Source organism: Heptranchias perlo, chromosome 7 (assembly GCF_035084215.1).
Source record: "Heptranchias perlo isolate sHepPer1 chromosome 7, sHepPer1.hap1, whole genome shotgun sequence".
Lineage (NCBI taxonomy): Eukaryota > Metazoa > Chordata > Chondrichthyes > Hexanchiformes > Hexanchidae > Heptranchias > Heptranchias perlo.
In genome coordinates, this window is record NC_090331.1 from 70,635,347 (window position 1) to 70,655,413 (window position 20,067).

Consider the following 20,067-nt stretch of genomic DNA (forward strand, 5'->3'; position numbering starts at 1 on the left):
GATGTATATGCTTTCCTTACTCAAACAAGTACTGTATACAAGTGTGCCACTAGAACAGAAGATATCAGTCTCTTCTCTAATGGTTATCCAATTAAAAATTAGCTCTTTTTCAAAGCTAGACCAGTATGCCTGAAATATTAATTTATCTGCTCCACATCCTAAGTCCCAACTCAGGATAAAAATAAAAAGGAGGTTCTTAGAAGGTTGGCAGTACTCAAAGTGGAAAAGTCACCCATTCCAGATGTGAAGCATCCTAGGTGACTCAGGGAAGCAAGGGTGGAAATTGCTGACGCTCAGGCCACAACCTTCCAATCCTCCTTTGATGAGTGGTGCCAGAGGACTGGAGGATTGCAAATGTTACATCCCCGTTCAAAAAAGTGGAGAGGGATAAACCCAGCAATTACAGGCCAGTCAGCCCAACGTTGGTGGTGGGGAAACTTTGACAATATAATCCAGGACAAAATTGGCACTCTGAAAAGTATAAGCTAATAAATGAAAGTCAGCAAAGATTTATTAAAAGGAAAATCGTATTGACTAACTTGATTGAGTTCTTTGATGCAGTAACAGAGAGGGTTGATGAGGGTAGTGCAGTTGATGTGTATATGGACTTTCAAAAGGCATTTGATAAAATACCACATAATAGACTTGTAAGCAAAATTAAAGCCGATGGGATTAAAGGGACAGTGGCAGCATGGATACAAAATTAACTATGGGACAGAAAGCGGAGAGTAGTAGTGAACGGTTGTTTCTCAGGCCGGAGGGAAGTATTCAGTGGTGCTCCCCAGGAGTCAGTATTAGGGCTACTGCTCTTTTTGATATATATTGGGTAAACAGGGTATAATTTCAACATTTATAGATGACACGAAACTCTGAAATGTAGTAAACAACGTGGAGGATACAACAGACTTCAGGAGGACAGAGAATGGTGAAATGTTCAGATGAAATTTAAACGCAGAGAAGTGTGAAGTGATACATTTTGGTAGGGAGAACGAGGAGAGACAATATAAACTAAATGGTACAAATTTAAAGGGAGTGCAGGAACAGAGAAATCTGGGGGTGTATGTTCACAAATTTTTGAAGGTGGCAGGACAAGTTGAGACGGCCATTTAAAAAAAGCATACGGGATCCTGGGCTTTATTAATAGAGGCAGAGCATACAAAAGCAAGGAAGTAATGCTAAACCTTTATAAAACACTAGTTAGGCCTCAGCTGGAATAGTGTGTTCAATTCTGGGCAGCACACTTTTAGGAAGGACATCACAGCCTTAGAAAGGGTGCAGAAGAGATTTACAAGAGTGGTGCCAGGGATGAGGGACTTCAATAATGTGGTTCTCCTTACAGCAGAGAAGGTTAAGAGGAGATTTGATTGAGGTGTTCAAAATCATGAACAGGTTTGACAGGGTAAATAAGGGAAAACTGTTTCCAGTGGCAGAAAGGTCAGTAACCAGAAGACACAGATTTACAGTGATTGGCAAAAGAACCAAAGGCGACATGAGGAAACTTTTTTTTTTAAAAAGTGAATTGTTATGATCTGGAATGGGTGATGGAAACAGATTCAATAGTAACTTTCAAAAGAGGTATTGGATAAATACTTGAAGGAAAAAATTATACAGGGATATGGGGAAAGGGCAGGGGAGTGGGATAGCTCTTTCAAAGAGCCGGCACAGGCACTATGGGCCAAATGGCCTCTTTCTATGCTGTACCATACTATGAACTCCATCCACTTCCTCTGCTGCTTACTTAATCCAACAGCAAGTAACCTCATTGCCCTGCTTAATACTAAGCTGAGCTTCAAGCCCCAAATGCTATCCAACACTAATACTACCTACTTCAAATTTACCTCCAGGTTCGTGTGCTCTCTGCGCAAGCCTGCCTCACTCTATCCTACATAAATTCCAGCTTGCTCAAATGTTTGCGGTCTACATCCTATCCTGCACAAAGGCCAACTCCTATCACCCGTTTTATTTTCCTCCATTATTTTCCAGTCTTAACATTAATTTCAAAATCCTTGTTCTCATTTACAAATCTACCCACAGTCTGTCCTACCCAAACTGTGTAACCTGTGAGCCCCATGTGTCAGCATGTGCCCTCTGCTCCTCTGACTCTGGCTTTTTTTGCATTATCCCCACCCTCTGTTGCACCATTGGTGGCAAAGTCTTCAACCTTTTGGGCCCTAAACTCAAATTTTCTCCTTAAACCCCTTTGACTTGCTTCACCTCTCTCCACACTGTCAAAAACTGCCTTAAACCCTACATTTTCCACGATGCCTTCAAACAACTCCTCTAAATTCTTCTCCCACTACAGCTTGCCCAATTGTGAAATGTCTGAAGACATTTACTATGTTAAATGTCACTTCATAAATGACAGCTGCTGCTGTTAAAACCAACTTCAAGATAAATCATTCTATAAGGAAGGATTTCATTGGGTAGTGGAGGTTAGGGAGAGGAAGGTCTACATTGTCCAAGGGCTTCCTAGGCTCATGCCTACATTGTTTGCAAACTTCAATTCAGAGGCCTCCCATAGAACTGAAGATCTCAATGACAACCTGAATTGGTCCCTCTGGCCTAATAAGTCAACTAGAGTAGAAGCAACCCATTTGCTTGAAACCATACATTTTGGCAACTATAGTCCCACAGTCAGAGGTTCTTGTGCAAGCAACAAATTAGGAGAGTGTCATCTACAGCAGATGCTCTGGCACCACATACTGATGCTTCTTTGACTCTCAGATGCCAAGATTGTAGGGCGATAGCTGGAGAAAGAATGCCTCTCCGGTCATACAAGACGATGACAAAATGACACACTTATGTTCATAACGGTTTATTTATTAGATTCTTTCTTGCTGGTCACAACACTCAGGATTAATGCTGGTTACTGCTAATTGATTTCCTAAGCTGAAAGGAATATGAAAGTTGAGAGATATCTTTGAACCCGATTAAGTGGCAGCTATATTTGTGTTCACTAACACTTTTGAATCCTGTGACTGGCTAACCACTTAATGCAATAAGATATTCATTTTAACATCCTTTGTTTTGATGGATCTTGAAAGCATTTTGAATGGTATATTTGTGGCTGACTTCATCTCAGTCAGTGAGAAGCCAAAGACAGGGATAAAGAGGTCTGTACCAAGTACTGCTGATTTACTTTATTTAAAAAATATTAAATAAATTTGTCTGTTGGTTTATAGCCCGAGCCATGATCTGATGAGTATACATTCTTCCGACTTCCAAATTCAAGATGATCAGGTGGTGGTATGCAATATATTCTAGTAAGTACAGTGGCAAGGGTTCTTTGCTCGACCCCTGGGTCTCGCTACATTTACCTGGATATTGGTCAGGTAATGGCGCATTCCGGTGCGTAGGGGATGCAAAGTCAGCTTACAGGAGTGGCCAGTGAAGCTAAAGCCAAGGAGAATATCAAGCATCAAAATCCAAAAATGAAACAAAGTGGGCCTCAATTAGTGCTCGCAAAATTAATTAGCTCATACCTGAAGGTGAGGAATGAAATATTGTTATTGTTCTATTTTTAGTACTCAACATAAGCATTAAATACCCCAAAATTGATATAGTACAGGCCGCATGAAATGATAGAAGTTTCTTCTACATTTCCACAATGCGTCTTACTCCTGATCTCAGAGGGTTTTCCTCCACTGCACCAGAGTGTTTCATTTCAATTTTCTCAATCATCCTAAAGTCCTGACTAACAAGGATTCCATTTTGTTGAATTAAGACAAACTTGTGCTGCTGATCTGTGGTCAGTTGAAACTAGTCGAATTAAATGCACTAATACTCTAGGCAGATAGTGAAGGAAGACTTTCATCTTATCAATCTGGATTAGATTCAAATTCAGGTCCCAGAGGAGAAACAAATTCATACAAACTCATGACTAGTTCCTGCATTTACTCCTTCAAGAATCCAGTGAACTACAACACAAATAAGAACAACTGGTACATCACGGATTTCTGTACAATAAATTAAGTTAAAAGTCCCCAAGATCAAATATTCGCACCAATTTCTTCAAATGTGGTACAGTTTCATTACATATGGTTTAATACACTCATTTCAATTGTTTAAGACAGGCTTCTCTTTGAAACTACACTTAAACAGTCAGCATTAACCCTTAAAAAAATTTTTCAGACATCCAAAAGTTGAATTTTTTTCATGTCACTAGAAACAAAATTTTATATCATTTGCATTTAAAGTCTCCTACCTTGCAACAATGGGAGAAAATTTGACAGATATACTCCTGTGTATATCGAGATCTACTGAGCAAGGACATAAGATGAGGGACCACAGTAGCATCCTATGGACAATGTCAAAACAAAAGTTAAAATATATCCTCAGCAAATAACTGGGTCTCCTAAAACTTTCAATGCACTATAATAAATTTTGAGGATTTGTACCTTCCCTCCCTCCCACTTCAGCAGTTAGAACATAGAAAATTTACACAGAAGGAGGCCAATCGGCCCATCGTGTCCACGACGGCTGAGAAACGAGCCAATCAGCCTAATCCCATTTTCCCGCATTTGGTCCGTAGCCCTGCAAGTTACGGCTCTTCAGGTACACATCCAGGTATTTTTTTTTATAAATGAGTTGAGGGTTTCTGCCTCTACCACCCGCTCAGGTAGTGAGTTTCAGACCCCCACCACCCTCTGGGTGAAAACATTTTTCCTCTTTTCCACTCTAATCCTTCTACCAATCACTAAATCTATGCCCCCTGGTTATTGACCCCTCTGCTAAGGGAAATAAAGTGGATAGGAAGGACCTATCTAGGCCCCTCATAATTTTGTACACCTCAAATCAAAATCACCCCTCAGCCTCCTCTGTTCCAAGGAAAACAAACCCAGCCTATCCAATCTGTCATCACAGCTAAAATCCTCCAGTCCTGGCAACATCCTGGTAAATCTACTCTGCACCTTCTCTACTGCAATTACACCCTTCCTGTAATGTGGTGACCAGAACTATACACAGTACTCAAGCTGTGGCCTGACTAGTGTTTTATTCAATTCCAGCATAACAGCCCTGCTTTTATATTCTATGCCTTGGCTAATAAAGAAAAGCATTCCATATGCCTTCTTAACCACTTTATCTACCTGTGCTGCTACCTACAGGGATTTGTGGTCATGCACTCCAAGGTCCTTAACTTCCTTACACCTCTCAGTATCCTCCCATTTATTGTGTATTCCCTTGCCTTGTTTGCTCTCCCCAAATGCATTAACCTCACACTTCTCCGGATTGAATTCCATTTGCCATTTTTCTGCCCACCTGACCAGTCCATCGATATCTTTCTGCAGTCTACAGCTTTCCTCCTCACTATCAACGGCCTATCTTGTGTCATCCGCAAATTTCTTAATCACGTCCCCTACGTTTAAGTCCTTATCGTTAAACGTATACCACAAAACGCAAAGGACCTAGTACTGAGCCCTGCAGCATCCCACTGGAAACAGCCATCCAGTCGCAACAACACCCGTCGACCATTACCCTTTGCTTCCTGCCACTGAGCCAATTTTGAATCCAATTTGCCACATTCCCTTGGATTCCATGGGCCTTTACTTTTTTGACCAATCTGCCACGTGGGACCTTGTCAAAAGCCTTGCTAAAATCCATGTAGACAACATCAATTGCACTACCCTCATCGATCCTAGTCACCTCCTCAAAAAATTCAATCAAGTTAGTCAGACACTACCTCCCCTTAACAAATCCGTGCTGACTGTCCTTGATTAATCTGTGCCTTTCTAAGTAACAGTTTATCCTGTCCCGCAGAATTGATTCCAATAATTTGCCCACCACCGAGGTTAGGCTGACTGGCCTGTAATTACTCAGTCTATCCATTGCTCCCTTTTTAAAATAACGGTACAACGTTAACAGTCCTCCAATCCTCCAGCACTACGCCTGTATCCAGTGAGGATTAGAAAATGATTGTTAAAGCCGGCGCTATTTCCTCCCTGGCTTTTTTTTTAAAAAATATTTCATCCGGCCCTGGTGATTTATCCACTTCAAAGATGCTAATCTCCTTAATATTTCCTCTCACTATATTTATCCCATCCAATATTTCACACTCCTCCTCAACTTCAATCCTTGCATCATCCCTCTCCTTTGTGAAGACAGATGCAAAGTATTTTTAAGAACCATACCCACATCCTCCACCTCCACATTTTACCTTTTTGGTCTCTAATAGGCCCTACTCTTTCCTTAGTTATCCTCTTGCTCTCAATGTATTTATAAAACATCTTTGGGTTTTCTTTGATTTTACCTGCTAATATTTTTCATGTCCTCTCTTTGCTTTCCTAATTTCCTTTTTAACTTTAACCTGCGCTTTATATACTCCTCTAAGCTTTCCGTAGTATTGAGTTCCTGGTGTCTATCATCGGCTTTCTTTTTCTGCCTTATCTTACCCTAAATGCTTCTTGACATCCAGGGGGCTCTAGATTTGGCAGCCCCTCCCTTTTTCTTTGTGGGAACCCCTTGAATCACCCCTTTGAAAGTCTCCCACTGCTCTGACACTGATTTACCTTCAAGTAGCTGTTTCCTGTTTACTTCTGCTAAATCACTTAGTTTAGTAAAATTGGCCTTTCCCCAATTGAAAACTTTAACTCCTGCTCTGTCTTTGTCCTTTTCCATAACTATGCGAAAACTAACTATTATGATCACTACCGCCAAAATGCTCTCCCACTGCTACTTCTTCCACCTGCCCCTCTTCATTTCCTAGAACTAAATCCAGAACTGTCCCCCCTCTCGTTGGGCTTGCTATATACTGGCTAAAAAAAATCTCTTGTATGCAATTTAAAAATTTTGCACCCTCTATACCATTCACACTGTTTGCATCCCAGTTAATATTAGGGTAGCTGAAATCCCCTATTACTGCCCTATTGTTTTTGCACTTCAGAAATTTGCCTGCATATTTGCTCCTCTATTTCCCTCTGAGCAGTTTCGCGTTCCTTGCCAGTGTCTCCTGAGAAACCATGCTCCACTTATGGCTAAAGGGAAGATAGGGAGTTTGTTGCCAAGTCACCACCAATGCTGTTCTTACTCAGCCGCCAGGATGCTAGCATCTCACCACCCAATGGTGCTCCAACACACTACAAAGAAGAATTGACTCTTTAAGCAAGACCTCAAAGAACAGAATTAAAATGCCTTGTAAATGGGAATGGAAAAACTATAAAACCTACTAAACCTACTACAATGCTGCCTGAGGCTTTGTACTTACTGTATAAAGTACCTCCACTGGTGTCACAGGGCTTGTCAATATTGTGCGAAGACATCGAAGGCAAGCCTCTATAAATTTCAGGTCTGGAAGGAGGAGACCTATTTCAAGGGATAAAAGGAGTTATTCTTCTCCAGTCTATGACTTCTCTCAAACCAACAATTTCCAATTAATTACTTGTTCTAAGTTCAAAAAAGGTCCAGGATAACCTCTCTAGCACAATCAGAAACTAAAACATCTGCTATTCAATGTCTACACTATAATTACCTCAGGTAGGTGTGCACCAGCAACCTTCCAATAGCTTAATGAAATGGCCATTCATCATGTTAGCCTGGACAACGTCAGCAGGCTGTTTGACTCAGGACACATCACGGGCAAGCTTGAGCCTTATGCTCACACCAGATGTTCACACGTTAAACAGGAGTCACTGGACAGCGATCAAAAGCAGGAACCCTGGCTGTTCACACCTCCAATCTAGCTGAGGTTGTTGAACTCAGTTATAGCATCCCACTACTAACGCAGTAAACAACAACTAATAGTACAGACCAAAGATCAGGCACGGGATCGTTATGTTCTGGATGACTCACTACTATACCATGTAAGCAATTAGGACAGCTCCTTATCAAACAAACTGGAATGAAGCTCACTCAAATTTTAACGCATTTCTTCAAAACAGCAGTACCTTGTAGTAATGCTGGAATTATGTGACAGTCTAACAAAGACTTGACATTATTTTCTGTGCCCATTGCGAGACTTCCTAATACTACTGCACATTCTGTTTTAAGTTCTACAGTCGAAGCCTCTTGCTGTAGTAGGTACAATAATCTGCAAAACAAAAAAGGCAATAAATATATATATTTAAACTCAAATTGCTGAATTTAAGAAATTTACAGTCAATTTGAAGTTCTGAGGTATATTTGAAAAGTCACTCGCAGATTACATCAACTAGCTAGGTATTAGCCTTTTCAGTTCTAACAAGAGCTATAATGGAGTAGCAAAAACATTATGCATTGCAATACCGAGGAAAACACAATCTTATGTTTAATTTTGGTCAAAGGAAATATGACCAAGATGTATATTGGACGCTTAGGTAAACCACAAGAGGACATTTCCACATTTGCTCCTTGAGTCATCAAATGACCATTGGTACAAAAACTGCAGTAAATATTTGATTCTGTGCATTAATAATTATTTCACTACTGATAAAGCTAAACATTAAATGCAATTAATGTTTATGACGCAAGATGCATTCTAAGGGAGTTCAAACACTAACTGAAAGAATGTAGCATATCAATCAAGCCAAGACTACTATAATTATAGAAAATTTACGGCACAGAAGGAGGCCATTCGGCCCATCATGTCCACGCCAGAATAATTCATTTCACATGTGTGAAAGAATCCTAACCGCGCATATGACAACCTATACACATTACACCAGAATGGACATTTCAACTTTCATTATTAACAGTCTACTCCTCTTAATTCAAAGGATCTAGTAATTCAATTTTTAAACACCAAAATCCCACTTTGCTATATTGCTTACTTTGCTCAAATCAAATTTTTGGATAATTCATTTATTTTAGTGCAAAACATAACTCTGAATTCAGGTTGCCCTCCAAAAGTTCAACATTTTAGGTTATTTTTTCTGCACAAGTTGCAGGGAAAAGGAATACTTTTTGACTTTGGCCTCCCCAGTATCAGTATTCAGAACTCTCAGCATCAGATATAACAGAACAATTACAGTGAAGAGCGCTCTATTCTGCTCCAATTACATTCCTTAGCCCCTCAGAAAAACAGCCTGGATTGCATGGAGGTAAATTTGTACATGTTCCACCCACGACATTCCTTGTTGCCTTAAGTGAGATTACCAATCAGTCCCAAATTAAGGGCAATTTCTGCTGTGGATCCATTAAGGACTCTTACAGCCAAAGGACCTTTTCTCATCAGTCCAGGTTATAGAGTTAAATATTTGCTTATTCAAGTTCTGATGCATTTTACAATAATTTGTAAAATATTTAGCCAAGCATGAGGTTATGAGCAGTAAAGAGGATTAAACTATTACAATACCTTGGTACTGCTCCCAGGACAATCAGATTAGCTTTTTGTTTGTTGTTTCCAATGACAGCATTCTTCATGTCACTGTACAAAAAAAAAATTAAACAGACACAAAATGGTCACCAAAAACAAAGTGGTTTGATACTTAAATACTTCAGTAAAAGATTGTTTCCAGAACTTATGCTCCTGGGTACTCTATTCCCATACTTTCAATAGAGCCCACTTTAAACCAACAGTCTGGCTGTGGATCCTGTAGAACCCTAGGCACAAAATGCCAGCTTCAGTCTTCCACTTCGATGCATTTTTGGCTAGCTGCTGCACCCGTTTCCAGGTGACTTCAGCTTCTAGGAGGTCCTTCTCTACTGTGCTGGGTCAGGTTATTCTTCGCTTTTTTTAAAAAAAAGGGACACTCCAGGATACAACTATGAAACAGCCTTGTTCTAGAGTTAACATTTTAAAATCCCAGCTCATTTTATGTTTAAAAAAAACAATGTTCATCTCTAGGCTGATCAGAAGGCAAGCCAAAGAAATAATCATCATGCTTCAGTCCAAATAGCTGGAACCAAGAACTATTTGTCTGATTTTGAAGTGAATTTTGCATCTACCATTTACAAGATTAATTCAGATACCACTTTTATTGTTACTTATTATGACTGATCTGGAGAGAAGATAAATGAACCACAATTAAATTTTCAGTACTTTCAAATCACACAGCAGCATGTATGTCGAGAAGAAACTACTACACAATTATGGTTTCCAATTAAAGATTTTGAACGTTCCTTTTATACCCATTTCTATACATCCAGTTACATACAGAAAATATTACAGTACGTTGTATTGCCACAGTTGAGACCACATGTTCATTCATTCCCAGAATATAAAAGATGGGGACAGAGTTGTATATAATGATTAAATTCATCAATTAATTAACTGCAGTCTGTGTGACTGATTAGTTTATGCACAAGTGAAACCTAAAATCTTGTAGTTTACTCATTTTATTAATGAATTTTACACAAGGACTCAGAAGTGAAGGATGATACATTCTCATACAGTACTTACATAACACCTTGCAACACCTTCTGGGGATCAGGATCAAAGAGCCGGTCAACATAATGACGACTGCTGGCTGTAACTTCCTAAAGAGAATGAAGTGCTTCGATTAATGGTTGCACTGGCAGGGCTTTCATCAACAGGATTTCTATTGTGAGTAACTAGGCAATATCAAGGTTAACAGCCAGTATTAATCTACTACCCAAATCACACAAGGCTCTGAGTCTTTTGCAAAATAAATGTGCCTGTAAAGAGATCATGAGCAACAAAGGCTGTAAAAAAATTTGCATCATTTTACAAATAAAAATATCGCTCTTTCTAGAAATCGCTGACCAGCCACAGCTGTGGCTACAGTAACACTGTTTTAGCCACACGTACTAATTTTAGTAGAGAACGCCTTACACACAATACAGGTAAATGTTCATCACGTGTATATTTACTTAACAAACATCTACCATCATTCAGTGCAAAACTTTGCAGTCTTTCTCTTTCATCAAAGTTTGGAATTCTGGCATGAATTTATCAGACACAGAACATCTGAAAGCAGCATCTAGGATTTTGTCCAGTAGTTGCTAGAGGTACTCTGACTTCATCAGTCACTGCTGAGAATGTTGACTTGCACAACGAGAAGCACCAGACCCGCTACTGCTCTCCATCCAGAACACAATGCCCTTTGCCAGAGACGTGCCCTGTTAGAGCTGCTTGTTATTGGTTGGGTTTGTTTTCTTCTGCTGGCCTTGAGTGGTTATTCCAATCGGTTGAGCTGACCCCGTTGATAGCCCTCCTCCATACAATGTTGCTGCTTTTCCATGACGCAATTTCACCCATATTACACACCATTTTAGCAGATAACCAATAAGCAGTAACCAAGGAAGTAAAGCACAAAACGATTAAAATGCACTCCATTTTTTCATCTTACCATTTTATCAAGAAACACAAAAAAGTTGAAGTGCACACGCATACACTGTGAATAGGAGCATTGAGATCACATGCCCAATGAGTGTCTATTACTTTTTATTCACTAATCAAAAATACAATTAACCACATCAGGATTCCCCAATTTGCCACGTGGGTAGTGGTTAACGTATTGGACAATCCTGTACTAGACTTCTGATTCTGCATTAGACATAAACGTTAATACTGTCAAGATTGTGGTCTCAGATTTCAAGTATTAAATATATTCAACTTCTATTTTTCTTCAACTCAACTTCAACGGTACTAGTTATCGTAATTATAGTACTTTGGAAAAATAACGCACTTGTATCAGGCAGTGATGCACACAAACTTCACTGATGTTTAAGACAAAAATTATATTTTGAATGAGCATATAATTTGACAATTGAAATAAACATGAAAGTGGATTTCTTAGATACTGTATCGATAGACTGAAAACAGCATAAAAAGATACATGATGCGATCCAGCTGACTAATTTATCCAATAAAACAATTAATGCAAGAGCAACAACATAAATGCATAATTTCATTAGCAGAGTCTCTAGCAGAATTCCAATGCAGTTTCTACTTATTGTACATTTGATAGTTTAACACAAACTTTTTCTTCATCACCTTCAACTTTTTTTTAATATTGGGGGGTTATATCAGTGTTGCAGAGACTAGGTTCCGTAGACAGCAGTAAGAAGTCTGCAATGTTCTAATGACACCACTTCCTATTTTGCAAATGCAGTATCGCTATTATGGTGCAGGACAGAGTATTCTATGATAAACTGGGCTAGTGACTCATGAGAAGCATCAGTGAGTCCACCAGGTCATTTATTTGAGTTTTGAAGTCACCTAAATCCAACTATTATACAGGAAGACTAGAGCCCCAAATCACTGTATAACAGCATAGTCGCCTCTATAACTCATTCATTTCTCCTGGCCTTACTTTTTAGATTTGCCCAACATCTCCTGAAATCACAGAAATGCTAAAGGCAAACACTCATGATGTTCAGCACACTGTCAAATGACCCTTTCAACCAAAATTAGGTGTCTACAACTGCATATCCCCTTTCCACTACTGTTGATAAGAATAGCATATTAATACAGAGATAGTACAATGGTGCATCATAAAACCACGATAAATCACCTGTTAAAAAGTTTACTACAAGCTTAATCATGGAAACTGGGCATCAGTGTGCGTTGAGAATGCATTCCCCACTTCTAAGGCCAAGACTGAATTCAATCTAGATAGACTGACAGAAGTTTCTTCAAAAGGAGTTTGGCCACCCCCCAGTTCAGGTCCTAGTAGATTAAAGTCCACAACACAAGAGTGCCAACAATTCAGCACCAATTATCGCTGAACTGATAATCTCACTCAGAAGTCATCAGATCTTAATAACTTCTGACTGATGTTGCTAGTACAGAACCAATTACTGTCAAGTTAATTAATTAAAATGATTAGATACTGAAAAAAGGATCACAGCTGCAATAGGGAGAAAGGAACATGCACAGGACGCATTTCCCTCATCTGACCATTGTTATACTTGATCTGGAAATGTTAAAAGGGGATTGGTTAAAAAGATGGAAAAATGTGTCATTCCAGGCAGACACGCTAGTTTGTTGACCACAAAATGCCAAAGGAACTATTAAAGAATTCCCGGTTTCGTCCTTTATGACCAGTGGGTTACATGGTTGAAATCATTCAACAGGTTTATTTTAAGAGAGTGAGTTTATGCTGCAATTTTAGCACGGCTGCAAAACTATTTCTGTAGGCGCAATGGAAAAGTTGCAGCATAAATCCGTAGACCAGGTCCAAGCCGACCCCCAAGGGAAACGATCAGGCACTTCCAGGAGAACGCAGTCTCGCACTGTTCGGATTTGAAACCCCATGGATAACACAAGATTTAAAATGCCCTCTGGGGCTCCCCTGAACACTTTTTAAACATACATTTAAATGAAGTAAAAGTTCGGAAGTACAGTCGCCGCTGCGTTCTCCAAACATATAAAGTTTAACCACTGGGAAAGGATTAACCACATACACAAAGCTCTTTCCTAGGCAGGACACCTTGAATATAAAAAGGGATGTTTAAGGGCACCATTAGAAAGCTATCCTTTAATAGAAATACTTCGACCATTTACTCAAGAATGAACATATAAAACAAAATTAACAGCCAGAGAGAAAAAGCTAAAATAAAAATCACACTAGATCTAAACATGCAAAACTATTTCTGTAGGCGCAATGGAAAAGTTGCAGCATAAATCCGTAGACCAGGTCCAAGCCGACCCCCAAGGGTGCATTCAGGTTCTATAAATTCATTCAAAACTAAAAGATGATAATTACCCACAATAACCAAGTCAGTGGAAGGAGTCTGATCCCAACTGAGTTGAAGTTATGAGGTGGAGATGCCGGTGATGGACTGGGGTTGACAAATGTAACGAATCTTACAACACCAGACGAAGGAGATAATCTCCGAAAGCTTGTGATTTTCAAATAAAATTGTTGGACTATAACCTGGTGTTGTAAGATTCTTTAGAGTTGAAGTTACACAATGAGAAATGAAGAACCAACGAGAAAACAAAAAACTCTCATTTATATAATGCTTTTCACAACCTCAGGACATTCCAAAGCACTTCACGGCCAATTAAGTACTTCTGAAGTGTAGTCGCTGTTGTAATGTGGGGAAGTGCAGCAGCCAATTTACACGCAGCTAGGTTCCACAAACAATGAGATAAATAAGCAATTAAACTGTTTTAGTGATGTTGGTTAAGGGATAAATATTGGCCAGGATACCGGGAGAACTCCCCTGCACTTCTTTGAATAGTGCCACAATCTTTTATATCCACCTGAGGGGGCAAACAGGACCTCAGTTTAAGGTCACATTGAAAAGGTAGAGCACAGGTTGCAAAGATTTCAGAAATTCAGGGTGAAAGCAGAAGGCAGTCTATCAAAAATCATGGTGAGGCAGATCTGTTATCCCATTAAAGGAGGATTAATTTGTACACAGATAAAGCCTAAACTTATGGAATAAACTGTCTTATGCGATACTGCAATTTCACTCAATTAATTCCTGGATTTACTGTCAAAGTAAAAATCTACAATAGAATGCTTTAACAGCCCAATTAGAAAGTTCACAGAATTATAATGAAATGTAACTTAATAACTAAGACCTGTCCAACTTGTGAAAATGTTACTTTTGAAGAGTGAGAATAATGGATACCTGTGGGTGATTGGGACTTGGGCATAGGGAGCAGAATCTTGAAATTTGTTGATGACACAAAAGGGGTTTGGGAAACAATGACTATAGAAGACTTCAGAAAAACATACTGGTTTGTGTGATGGGCAGGCAAATGACAGATGCAATTTAAAGTGGATAAACGTGAGGTGATAAGTTTTGGGAGGAAAAACAAGGAATAGGGGTATACATTCAATGGAAAGACACTGGCGAGTGTGGATGAACCGAGACCGCGGGGCTCAAATACATGAATTCCCTGGAGGTAGGAGTGTAAGGAGATAAAAGCAATAAAAAAGGTTCATAGCATTTGGGTTTTATAAATGGGGCAAAGAGTACAAGAATAAATAAGCAATGATAAATTTGTACAAAACAGTGGCTCAATCAGTTAAGAGTACAGCGATTTTGGGTGCCCCACTATAGAAAGAACATTAAGGACAGTACAGCAAATTTCACCAGGATGATGCCAAGGATGGGAAACTACGCTTGTGAGGAGAGACTTGAGATACTCATCTACTGGAGCAGAGGGCAAGGAGGAGATTTAAGAGGTTTTTTAAAGAAAAATGATGGTTTTGATAGTGAAAAGGGAGACACAATTTCCTCTGGTTAGGGAGTTTGATGATGGTGATCAATTTAAAATTGATGATCCAAGAGTTAGGAGAAAGGTTAGAACATTTGCCCATTATAAATCACTGGCGTGGCTACACTGTTTTAACCACATGCACTAATGTTAGTAGAAAGCACCGTACACACAATACAGGTAAATGTTCTTCACAATTAGCCACATGTGGCTAATTGTGATTGGCATATTGGACAACAATGAGTTAGGAGAAATTTCTTTACAGAGGATTGTTGGAGCATGGAATGCTTTGCAACAGGGAATTGTTGAGGCAGAGACCATTATATCTTTTAATGGAAAACTGGATAAATACTTGGGGCAGAGTAAGGTATAGGGAAAGAGTAGAGCAGTGGGAATAGTCTTGGATTGCTCCAGTAAAGCAGACACTTTAGGTTGAATAGCCTCCTTCTGTGCTGTAAACCTCTGCTTCTAATTTCCCCGAGAGCTTTAGATGACAACATAGTGAGAAACTCGAGTCTCTTAAAGCATTGTTCAGACCCAGAGAAAAATAGCAATCATTCTTTGGGTATCCATTTTTTTGGGATACCAGGGATTTTGATCTGACTGGGGGCAGCTGGATGGGTAGTCTGATTGCTTTTCTCTTAAAAATCCAACTGCAGTTCAAAACAGACATCAACAGCTTATGCACTTTATGCAGTCAGTCCTTGAAGGCACTCACTAAATGATTAACTAAATGATGTAATCACTAAGTTTAGTTGTAATCTGCAGCTGGTTACCATAAAGGATCAGTGTAGTTTTTTTTAACTACAACATTTGGCCCATAATTTTGGCCTCAAAAAGCACTAAAATTATAACAATTAAAGTTGAAACTTAAACAAAAAATAGCCAATTCTAGTCTGACCTAACAGTAATACCTTCCTATAATAAATTGCCTACTGGCTCTTGCTCCAATCTCCTTTTCCAGCCACCTGACTACTATGTCCTGCCAAAAAAACAGTAATCAAGAACAAAAAGACAACATTTCAGTAGCTGATGTTTTGATATAAATACAAAATAATCAGGCATAATCAATTATTAAAATGTCAGTTCTCCTTAATGTGAATATTTCTTCCTTCTGCATTACCAATAACAGACACCAGCTGGTTTAATTTGCAGTTTTCACATTCATAAAAATTTCTGCCAGTGGTATTTTAAAATAAATGGATTAGCAGTATTAAAATAACATGGATAGGAATTCATGAAAACATGTTAACCAGTGTGCTAAAAACAGGCAAATTAAACCTATTGGAGTTGTAATCATTCACAAACCATAAAAGCAAAGTTTAAAATTCCAGGTTACAAACATCTGAAGGCTTTAATCTAAGTCATTAACTCACTCCCTAGTATTGGTTTTGTAGTTTGCAAAGATTGCCTAATATTTTTCTATTAAGGTTTTAGTGTTCCTTACATTTTCAGAGAATTTAAAATTCTCAGTGCAGCGCTAAATAAAAAGCATGGAACAAGATACGGCAATTAAGCCAATCAAGTACATCTTTTTCACAAACCAGTTCCATTGTAGACTAACCAGCATATGAAATCTCTGAAGGGTTCAATAAAGATTCCCCTACCCTCAAAAGCAAAGAAAACCACAACCTGACTTCCTTAGCATGACATTCTCATCGTCCCATCAGCCAACATGTTCCACAGCATTTGATCATTTACGCTTGTACTTAATCCTTATAACTCAGTCCCATTCCTTGGCAAGTAGTCAATCAACTTTTTTTTGAAGAGTTAATTTACACACTATTACCAGTTTTGGCTGGGAGTTTATTCCTTGACTGTTTACAGAATGGTATTACACTTCTCTCACGTTATTACTGTAGGTTTAGCAGAAGAGTGTTTACAACAGATGACATATACACAATATACAGTATCTTGTTTTACATTTGTTATTCTGCTTTCCACTTTATTACAAACCAAATAGCTATGTAAATATGCTACATTCCTTTTGTGCCCATTTGCTTTCCAAATAGCACATTGGTCTCATGTAACAGTAATTTAATTAGCCCAGGAACCAATGCCATGTCATTTATCTATTTGAAGACATTACAGTGCCAGGTTTTTTTCTACCTACAGAAAACTACCAATACTAATTAGTACCATTACCATACCAATGCTGAACGGTGGAATAATGTCTTACCCCTTCTAGTACTTTTTCCTCTCATCTGAGATCAGATCTGTCATCCCAGCAGTATTTGGATCTAATTTATTATATCAAACAGCTGGGTTCAACCATAAAAAGTTCAATGTTGGTGCAACTCAAGGAAATAATGTTGCCCCTTAAGTCATTAAGTAACACAAAAGGGGCATTTAATACGTTTCTGTGAATCACAAGCTTATCACACCTACTGAGAAGGGTCTCAGATATGAAGTAACCCTGAAATGAACTGACATGCTCCTACCAATATTTGGTGCAACATTCTACTTTTATTGATGTATTTTACTGCCCCTTTTTCTTACCTCCATTGTTACACTCGGAGTTCCCAACTTTTTTTTGGGGGGGGGGGGTTAAAAGATCCTTAAAATCTGCACTTGGAAGCAGCATGCTCCTTATTATTGGAAGCATCTAGAGAATTGTAATCGATTAAACGCAGCTAATTTGAATATCTAAGATGTAAAAATCAGATTTTTTAGCATACTTTTTAAATGGTGCATTACAATGTTGCACTGAATTTCTTGTGCATCAACACAACTGAAGTTGTTAAAATCTTACATAGAAAAGCAAAATTAACTTTGCAAAACATTCTATAATCATTCCAACTTAGTCAGTATTCAGATGGCTTAAGTTAGATAGTGTATCCATTTGAAAGTGAATGATACATGCCACAGCTGGAGCCTGCTGAGCAAGCAGATTGGAATCAGGTCCCTGAACTGTAATCAGCAATTTCATACAGAACTTTGAGTGAATAACAGCTAACGGGAAGATTATTTTACAAATGTTGCTATTCTTTCTTTCCTACGTAAAACAATAAGTGCCCTGGTGCCTCAGCACTTCAATACTTAATCACTGTTTCAGAAGGAAAAGGTGTGAACTCTAACAATGTTGATAAAACTACACCAAATTTATCTCCAAAATCAACTTCACGTTTATGCCATTTTAATCAATATTCTATTAGACATCACAAAAGATTTGTGCTAAGAAAGTTCAGTAATAAAAATGAAATATCTCATTGCCACATTGGAGGTTGGAGTGATCTTGAGGAAAAAAAGTAGCTAGTACTTTTTCTTTACTGTGAATATATTGTGGCATAAAGTAACTTTGCATCAAAAGGTGGCCTAGCAGCAGGAACATTTCAAAACCAGTTGATATAATTGAACAACCAAATGTGGAAATAAATTAAACTTCCCCTATCAGTGTGCCTCATGTTTCATATGGCAGTACCCTAGGAGCAACGTGCCACTGCAATATTGCACATTGAGCTTTAACATTAGGCTCAGATTAAAGAGCGAGGGACCAACACACAAGGTATAACTTGCTTTTCTCAACATTTGCTCCTCTCCTTTACCTAAAGTAGATATGTTCCACCATCACTTTCCCTCCAGTACCTTCCCCAAATGGTTATTATTTACTCGAGAGCCTTGACAGTGACCAATCATAGCTAAGCGAGTGCTCCAGAGCAGAATTGTGGGCCAACTTCCCTTCCCTAACTAGGGGGCACTCAGGATAATTAAAGCATGCGTGCTGCTGCCTAGCCCAGATCAGGTCTAATTTTTTTTTAAAGCCTAAAGTTTAAGTTAACAATGCTTCTACCTGGTTCAACCCTGAGCATGTGCTGAGCTAGCTGATTTCAACCAGAACAACCATTGGAGCACTAAATTAAACTGTGCCCTGAGGCTGATGGAGAGTGGGATGGTATCAGGCAGGGGTCTTTGTCCTGATTGCTATCCAACAACTCTTGGTGAAAAGTATGCATGGGTGGACACTGAGTGAGGGCAGATGTGGACTTGGCAGTGATGCCTCCTGATTGAACAGTATGCTGACACTCACTGTTGAGCTCACATAAACAGCTACTTTAATAAGTGCTAGAGGACTGCTCATATCTGCAAAACTACCCCACAGCATCAGCTACCACTTTCAGAACAGGGGAAAAAGCAAGCAGTTTTTCAAACTGTACCCATTAACTGTAATCCTGACCAGATTTATTTTCCATTATGCTATGTTTACAATGCAAAGTTTGATATATTTGGACCAGATTAAGAAAAATACAACTTGATTAAATGAATGCTCAATTTTCTGAATCCATTTAGAACATTTTTGATTTTGCTACAAGAAAACTTGCTCAACTTTCAGATCTCTCTGTTGCATAATTGAGATACTATACATACTATAACAGCCCAGGCTGAATTTGTCCCCAGTCCAGCTGGAAAAGGACTCGCACCAGAAAATGAAGTTAGGTCACAGAGTTTCAGAAATCCTGGGCTGGAAAAATTGGGGCCAACAGGATTCTAAACCAGGCTGTAATCAAGCAATCCTAATATTTCACTTTATTTTCACTGCACAACATGCAGATGCATCTCATTAATGAGTGCACTTTGCCACCAAACAATTGGCAGGGCGAATCTCAAAATTTTTGTTGGAAATTTTTTATGCCACATGAGAATTTTTCTTTACAGACATAGCAAAGATTTGTTAATCCCCATATTGAAACGTTTGCAAAAAAAACTTAAATCTAATTGCTTATTTTCTCCACTGAAGTCACTGGGATGAGGAATAATTTAAATGGAAGTTTATTATTATTAATAAAATGTCACAGTAATGAAGGCAGGTACATCAGGTACCGGCAATTACTTTAACTCTCAGGAAAGGTTGTAGAAACACAAGCATGTTTAAATGACAAAAAAGGCTTGCATTTATATAGCACCTTTCGTGACCTCAGGATATCCTAAAGTGCTATACAACCAATGAAATACTTTGGAATTGTAGTCACTGTTGTAATGTAGGAAACACGGCAACCAATTTGCACACAGCAAGGTCC

The 20,067-nt window shown here is 38.8% G+C and overlaps 1 protein-coding gene across 4 annotated transcripts in view; it reads right to left on the reverse strand.

Annotated features, from left to right (window-relative positions):
* Positions 1–20,067, reverse strand: part of armc8 (armadillo repeat containing 8) — an 86,592-nt gene that overhangs the window by 64,741 nt on the left and 1,784 nt on the right. For 3 of the 4 annotated variants that reach the window (XM_067987834.1, XM_067987836.1, XM_067987833.1), the window contains exons 2-6: positions 10,313–10,389; positions 9,266–9,337; positions 7,881–8,023; positions 7,202–7,299; positions 4,205–4,297 (exon numbers count right to left, since the gene is read on the reverse strand). In XM_067987834.1, coding sequence (XP_067843935.1) covers positions 4,205–4,297; positions 7,202–7,299; positions 7,881–8,023; positions 9,266–9,337; positions 10,313–10,389 — 483 coding nt within the window. Of the gene's footprint in view, positions 1–4,204; positions 4,298–7,201; positions 7,300–7,880; positions 8,024–9,265; positions 9,338–10,312; positions 10,390–10,758; positions 10,921–20,067 lie in introns of those variants that run through there. The other variant, XM_067987835.1, reaches the window with a different exon arrangement.